Source organism: Lycium barbarum, chromosome 5, assembly GCF_019175385.1.
Source record: "Lycium barbarum isolate Lr01 chromosome 5, ASM1917538v2, whole genome shotgun sequence".
NCBI classification, from domain to species: Eukaryota; Viridiplantae; Streptophyta; class Magnoliopsida; order Solanales; family Solanaceae; genus Lycium; species Lycium barbarum.
Window position 1 is genome coordinate 124,008,184 of NC_083341.1, and position 7,984 is coordinate 124,016,167.

Sequence of the window (7,984 nt, forward strand, 5' to 3'; positions counted from 1 at the left end):
TATCGAAAAAAAAAGTGACCCCATATTAAAAAATCAAGCAATATCCATGTAATTCTCAAGTATTCCTCATTAAGTCAATAATGATGCATTCATTCAGTTGGATTTCTATACCACGCGTTGCATTTGCAACATTTTTGAATGACTGCCCAAAAAAAGTGGTCCCCTTTGTTGGTAGATCAAAGTATTCACTTTTTCTTATTGCGTTGTTTTTCTAACGGTTTTATTGGATATTCCATCTTTTATTTTTAGAAATTTATGGATAACATGTGTTACATCTTCTGATATCGGCTTAATACAAAACTCTTTCCTTCCCCAAACAAAAATTGATGGAGGTAATTTCGTTGTCCACCTCCAACTCATGTAAAAAAAAAAAGGTGGGGATCCACATGTGTGCTGTAGGTCCTATCAAAACTTTGTCCACATTTTTTAGGCTCATTGTCACTTATGCCCTTATTTTGTGTTGCTGTTTAATTTTTGTCCCAAAAAAAAAGTTGTGTTGCTGTTTAATTTTTTGTCCCAAAAAAAAAAGTAAAAAAAAATTCTGGGGTATAAATTTATATTTCTGCATCATAATATTTCACAAGTTATGTTCCGCACCATTAAAAACTTATGACCACTAGGCACAAAATTTAGGAAAAATAACAGCCTATGCCTATTTGAAAAAAATATTTACCTGAAATGACTCATATTTTAAATATTACCCAAAATAACCCTTTTATACATTATTATACACTTTTATATAAGATCGACACATTATTTACAGTAAATGTATAATGTTGTATATCGTGTGTATAAACATTATTGTAAAAAAAAAAATTGGCTATACAAATTAAAATTAAAATATAACTACGTGGATATAATATTTTATGCTACAATGTATATTATTGAAATTATTCCTGAAATTAATTGCTAAAGGCAAAAATTAAATACCAGCCCATTTGAAGGACAATTCGTGCAATTTCTTCCATGTTTTTAGTTTTTAATTTGTAATAGGCAAATTCTTTTTTTTTTTAAAACTAAACTATATAAAAGCCCGAGTTGAAAAAGTGGATCGTCGATCAAGGGTAACCAAGGGCAATTTGGTCAAAGCACTTGCCATTGAATAATTCCATTAGTTAAAAGTAGAATCTTACTATAGCTTAGTATTAAATATATTCATACTTTCCCTATTTTGCCCCTGCTCATAAAAATTGCATCAGAACAGATGATGTCATTTCAAGTGGCAGGTATTAATTATGTTTTTAGCCACGTGTCACTTTTACACTTTTCATTGTTTTATCATGGTCACATAATTCCACTTAATAAATAAATAACATTTGTGTATATGTATTAATGTTCATCTTTATATATGCATCGATAGTGCAAATTTAGGTATGTTTATTAGCAGCATAAAATATATATATACTATCACTATCCAATACATAAATATTTACAATTGTACACAACTATATACACATAGATGCACTATATAATGCAAAGTGTTGCGCACGGGGCATACGCCGTCTAGTTAATACTTAAGATCATAAATTTCTCAAATCAAAATGATAAAAGGAATTTTAATACATTTCACAATGTTAGGGGATGTAGAATATAGTAAGACCTCTCTATAACGACACTTGCATATAACAATACCTCTTTATAACAGCCAACTTTTTTCGGAATCGATTTTTTATGTTACAATTTATTCTCTATAACAACATTTCACCTATAACAACAACAACCAACTTTATAACAGTACGCCCTTTATAAATTACCCCTCACATAACAGCTATCTTCTTAATTTTGGTAATATAATAATTAACCATCTTTATAAAAAATAGTATATCTATGATTACCAATAATAAGTGTAGAGATTTTGATCAAATATTTGATCATTTAATACACTATTACAACAAAAAAATAATATATGAATATATATATTTTCATCATTAAACAATTTTTCTTCATTATACAAAGTGTGATTAAGCTTAGAATTTGACAATTAAAAATAAAAAATTAGATTTTATGCATCTTTTTGCTTATAACAGTGAAATATTATTTAAATGACAATACCATTATATATGTATAATAGCCATTTTCTACAACTGCTGAAATTTTTTGAACTCAACGATGCGGTTATAAAAAGGTTTGACTGTATATATTTATTTATTTAAGAGAAACGTTAGACGGCAAAAAGAGGACTCTCAAAAAAAGGAGGAGGAATACGTAATTGCAAATAAAGTTTGATTTATTTAAAACTTTCAGTCTAAACCCGAATAGTATAACGGGTCGGGCCTTTTCAGATCCAAAGCGCTAAACCCTAAATCTTGCACCTTGCAAAACTAAAACCCTAGTTTCTCCACTGTCTGTCTTCTCCAAACAAAGTAACTCACTCTTCGCAGGTAAATTTATTATTGCTTGCAATTTATGTTTAAGTCTATCTATGTTGTAGTTGTGTTTTGTTTGTCTATGCCTTTTTTGTTTTGTTTTGTAAACTTGTGGTGAATTAAGACTGCAAATTGTATAATGAAACTAATTGTACTGCTTCAGCTTAAGCGGTGTAATTGTAGGAAAATAAACGCATAATTGGAATTAGAATTAGAATTAGGGACTGTTTGGCCATGAAAATGGTGAGTATTTGAAAAAAGTAGTTTTTGTTTCAAAGTGAAAAATGATATTTGGAAATTAGAGTTTTGTTTGGCCATGAATCCAAATTGGAGTTGTTTTTGAATTATTTTTTTTGTGAGTGATTTGGAGTGAAAACAACTTTTTGGTGTTTTTCAAATTCCGGAATTCAACTTGAGGTTAAATTCCAGTATTTTATGGCCAAACATGATTTCCGAAATTCAACTAGTAAAAAGTATTCATGGCCAAACGGCCACTAAGATTTCTAGTTGCGGAACGAGCATAGATGAAACTGACCCTAATTTATTATATTGCAGCTTAAGCTTTGTAATTGTAGGAAATTAAACGTACAACTGCATCCACATTGCATAATTGGAATTAGAATTAGAATTAGGGCCCGTTTGGCCGTGAAAATTGTGAGTATTTGAAAAAAGTAATTTTTTGTTTTCAAAGTGAAAAATGGTACTCCTGCCGTCCCAATTTAAGTGTCTTACTTTCCTTTTTGGTCTGTTCCAAAAAGAGTGCCTCTGACAATTCCAAGCATCCTACATGGAAAATTTAAAACCACAAAATTCAAAGTACATTTTAGTACATTACACACATCTTTAATTTAATACCACAAGATTCAATAGTCTCTTGTTATTCCTTAAACTTTGTGCCCGATCAAACTAAGACACTTAAATTGGGACGAAGGAGTATTTGGAAATTGGATTTGTGTTTGGCCGTGAATACATTGGAGTTGTTTTTGAATTTTTGTGAGTGATTCGGAGTGAAAAAAGTGAAACAACTTTTTGGTGTTTTTCAAATTCCGGTGAATTCCGAAATCTTCTGGAATTGTGTGGCCAAACATGATCTCCGGAATTCAACTCCGGAAAAATTAAAAAATACTCATGGCTAAACGGCCACTTAAGTTTTGTTTGGCTTGTTTCCTACAAAGTTGGTCACAAATGAGAAACGCACAACTCTTACATGTTTGGGAATTTCATCGAACATGCCATGGGATTTTAATTTATTGAAACGTACTCCTTAATTGACACAGGATTGAACATTATGGCGGAAGAATTGCAGTCAGTTTCAGAAGCTGGAAAAATGTTTAGGAAAAGAAAGATGGAGCACAATAAGAAAGGGGGCAAGGGAAAGAAGAAGTTCAAGGGTGCGCCATTTAGTGAAAAAAAGGTAAAAATAGACAACAAAATGAAGAAGCTTTTCGAAAAGAGAGCAAGAGACTATAACTCCGATAATGAGGACGATGATGATAATGACGCGAAGCCTGCCCCTGTAAGTAGAGCTAAATCCACATCATATGGTAAAGAGAAGCCCAAATCTTATGGTAAAGAGAAACCCACATCATATGGTAGAGAGAAACGCACATCATATGGTAGAGAGAAACCCACATCATATCGTAAAGAGGACGATGATTTTGAAGAGGAATGGGTGGATGATGAAGTAGAGGATGGAAATGAGGAACTTGAGGTATCCGAAGATGAAGATGGGGAAATTCAGCCTGGAATTACTAAGTTCATAGATGGTTGTAAAGCATTCAGATTGGCGTTCAAGAAGTTATTAAAGAAGTCTGCTTCTGATGATATACTGGTGAGCAACATGCTTTCTCCATCAGTTTTTTTCTGGTCATCTGCCTTATTATATATTTCAAAGTCAGGCTGGTAATTATATGTGTCAAAGGAAAACATAATTGGTTTCGGGGCTTCAAAATAAATTTGTTTTTTTTCGGGTTTGCTTTGTTTTGTTTCTTAATGGGTATCTGGATTTGGTATTGAAATATTACTCTTCTATGAGTTTAGATTTGGTTTTGGGACAAAATAAAGCGTGTCTGGAGGAGAAAACAAGACAACTGTGCAGAAAATAAAACATTTTGTTTCTTCTTTCGCAAGGAAAATATTTCTTGTTTCCAAAGACGGACCTTTATTCACCTTTTAATGCTTGTATTCATTACTAGTAAGTAAGCTGGATTCTGATGGACTTATAGGCTAAAAGCTCACACTAAACTGGGGATAGGAAGTGCTAGGAGAAACTAATGGTAAAATATTTGGTTTTAATGAACCTAACCTGCAGGGCCCCGTCTTATCAGCGCACAAGAAGCTTGTTGCAGAGAAGCTTGCTGAAGAAGATGTAGAACGAAAAGTTAAGGGGGAGGCAAAAAAGGAGAAACACTTGGTAATTTTGTCTGGTTTCATTTAATTGCTAAGTTTCTTGAATAAGCTTGTCTCCTTTTTAGTGTATTAATGGGTCTTGTTCTAAACTTTGACATCTGTGCAAAAGATAAGAGAAAAGGGACATGTGAAACCTAAAAATTTCTTGGACGCCCATGAGAAGTCTCTAATAGGAGTTGCAACAAAGGGAGGTAACCAACTTTTTCCTTTTCTTTTGGAATTTATATTAGTGTTACAAATGTACTAATAAGGTTTCTATCAGACCTTCTAACTAACTTGGTTCTTAATTTTTATGGGCATTGTGGGACTATCAGTTGTCAAGTTATTCAATGCTGTAAGTCAGTATACATTTCAGACTTGATGCTTCTGTTTTATGAAAAGTTTTCTACTACTTTCGGCTAGCTCAAATTTATCTATGTATGTGATACAGGTTAACAAAGCACAACATGCTCAAAAAGGCTTAAATCCCTCTAGGGCAAAAGATGAGAAAGGTAAGGGCAGAATATCGATCCATGGATAATATGATTGGTACTTAATTGTCTTTTTAAAAATGTGATTGTTTCTTAAAAAACTGAGAACTTCATCTTTAAAACTACAATTGATAACAATTTCTTGATAATTCAATTGGGAATAATTTGGAAAAGTAAACCTTTAGGTGTTATTCTGTATCCAATACAATAACTTCTATTATCTGATTTACAGCAATAAAGAAGCAACGAAGAGAAGTCTTTTTCTCTGAATTGGGCAAGACACCATCACAGACAGCTGTGTCAAAGGTCAACACTCTCTCTAGCATTATGATCATTTGGGAAAATTTCTCATTATTTTGCAACATCTTTTCATGTAGTAATCTTGTCTTGGGCAATTGTTTTTGTTTTTTGGAGTCGGGCGGAGGGGGGCGGGACGAGCCGTTTTGGCTCGTATCAGAAAAAGAATTTTCTTGTTGTCTCTAGTTGGTGGTTTATTTTTTTATATTATATTTCCCTTGTTACATTTGCTTCACAGTTGGATTAGTTGCTCATATATATGAAAAAGACATTGAATAATGTGATACACTGTGGTGCTTCACTACAATTACCAATCATGTTGTGAATAGAAAGAAGAAACAACATGAATATAGGGGACTTGATATTTTTCAAGTGCTTGTCCAAAAAAAAAAAAGGGAACATTTTCAAGATTCATCTATGCAGGCCAGTCATTTCATACACGTTATTGCCTTTTTTAACCTTATTCTGTAGCTTAATTTCATGCAGGCCGGTGCATCCACTTCTTCGAAAGATGAAGGTCCCTCGTGGGCTCCTCTACGTGATAATTACATGCTGACTGATCCCAAGTTAAAGGACTGGGATAAGAATCCGGTAAGGATAACTTACTCCTAAAATTCTGAATTTACCCTGACACCATGATTGTGAATTTGATACGACATAGGAGAAGCCGCCCTTTGTCAATCATTATATTATTATATTTACTTTTAATAATGAAAGGGGGGTTCCAACATTCTCAAATATAATGACGTGTTCCCCTAGATTCAGAACTTATTTTCAAGACTCACAATCCGCAGTAGTTAATAATCCTAATGGCGGATCTCTATGCTTAGTAGGGGTGGTAGGATAATATGCCTTTTTGCGAATGATCAATGTCATCTTTTGTTCATGCAGGACACAGCTGTTGCAGACGACGTGAGGATGTCAACTGATTCAGATTCATCTGATGATGAATAAGTTCACTGAGTGTTTGATGTTCAATCTATCTGCTTCAAGCATATTGGGATGCCGAACACATATCTTCAGTGCAGGGAAGTGGATGCCTAGGCATAGTCAAATTAATGCTGGAGCAACTTTCTGAGTGTACAGAGATCCTCCTGTTGTTAGCTGATGCTGTTTTATTAGAGAGAAAGCTGTATGAACTGGCTTCTGCTATCCTCTTTAAGATATGAGTTTTGAGATATTATTTTTATCCATTCTTCTAGTGGTGATACTGGTGTTTGAAGTATCCCAGTATTACACATGGTTGATTTAGCACTGTGTAATCAGTTCGCGCGCCTTGTGTTGTCAAGATAATTTTACCGAAGATAATTTAGCTTTAGAAAGTCGGTTTAATCTTGTTGCAGCCTGAATATCCATCAACCATGTTTTTTTTGTTTTCAAGATAAAAATGTATATGTACTATGAAGCATGATGATTCAAGAACCAACAGAAGTGTCAAAGGCAAGGTGATCATTTATCATTTCCTCTCTATGTATGTTAGTTATTCTCCTTGTAGCATTGCATTTGCAGCCTTGAATATGGGCTCAGACTTTTCTATGTGCCCAATGGGCTTTAATTTTGAGTATGACTTGGTTAACATACTCTGTGGACTATAAGCCCAAATAGGACAATAAGTTACAAATGGACGACATAAAAATGAAATGAAAAAAATTGCACTTTTGTCCTTCAAATGGCTTGTTCTTTCATTCTTGCCCTTTAAAATCAAATTTGTGCTTAGCGGGGCATAAGTTCCTTAAAGGCATGGGCATAACCTGTGGATATTATGATGCGAAAATATAAATTTATGGCCCGCGAAAAAGTGATTTGTTATGAGGGACAAAATTAAAGACCAACACAAAATAGGGGCCATAAGTGCCAATGACCCAAATGAAATATGCTGGTTTTTAATAATTCTTTTTTTGTTTTCTCTCATGCTTTCATGCTAAGGTACTTGAAGTAGAAGCTTTCTCAATTTCTCACTTTTATGAAAGATGCCAGTCCAATGAAATATTAATATTTAATTACATACAATTACTTGAAAGATGTTACAAGTTCACACTTTTTAGTGACTTCACTCAATAAAAACGACAAAAGAATATGGGTTGAGTGTCAGGTATCAGGTGAAACAATAAGGCATCTTTATATAAAAAGCTGGTCGAATTTACTGTTTACTTCTCCTAGTTGGTATGCATAATTTATCCACTGATTATACATATACATATTATACATTCCAACACTACTGTTATTTGGGGGGAAAGAAAGTATGTGGGTTGGAGGAAAGAAAAAAGAAAGAACTGGAGGATGGGGCAATAGTTTGCTGCTAAAAGAACCATATCTCATATTCTAAAAGTGTGAGCTTTAAGTGGCTTGATAATACTTCCCAAAGAGAAAGAAAAAAACAAGAAAAAGTGAGAAGAATTGTGTGAAAGGTGTTATCCTGTGACGATAATTTGGAGTGTTCCA

The 7,984-nt window shown here is 33.4% G+C and overlaps 1 protein-coding gene across 1 annotated transcript; it reads left to right on the top strand.

Annotated features, from left to right (window-relative positions):
• Window positions 1-2,183: 2,183 nt before the first annotated feature.
• Window positions 2,184-7,001, top strand: LOC132641372 (uncharacterized). The gene is made up of 9 exons (XM_060358341.1): window positions 2,184-2,381; window positions 3,644-4,197; window positions 4,678-4,779; window positions 4,885-4,966; window positions 5,090-5,109; window positions 5,206-5,266; window positions 5,478-5,551; window positions 6,029-6,133; window positions 6,434-7,001. The coding sequence occupies exons 2-9, from the start codon at window positions 3,655-3,657 to the stop codon at window positions 6,494-6,496; spliced, it is 1,050 nt and encodes a 349-aa protein (XP_060214324.1). The 5' UTR covers window positions 2,184-2,381; window positions 3,644-3,654; the 3' UTR covers window positions 6,497-7,001.
• Window positions 7,002-7,984: the final 983 nt, after the last annotated feature.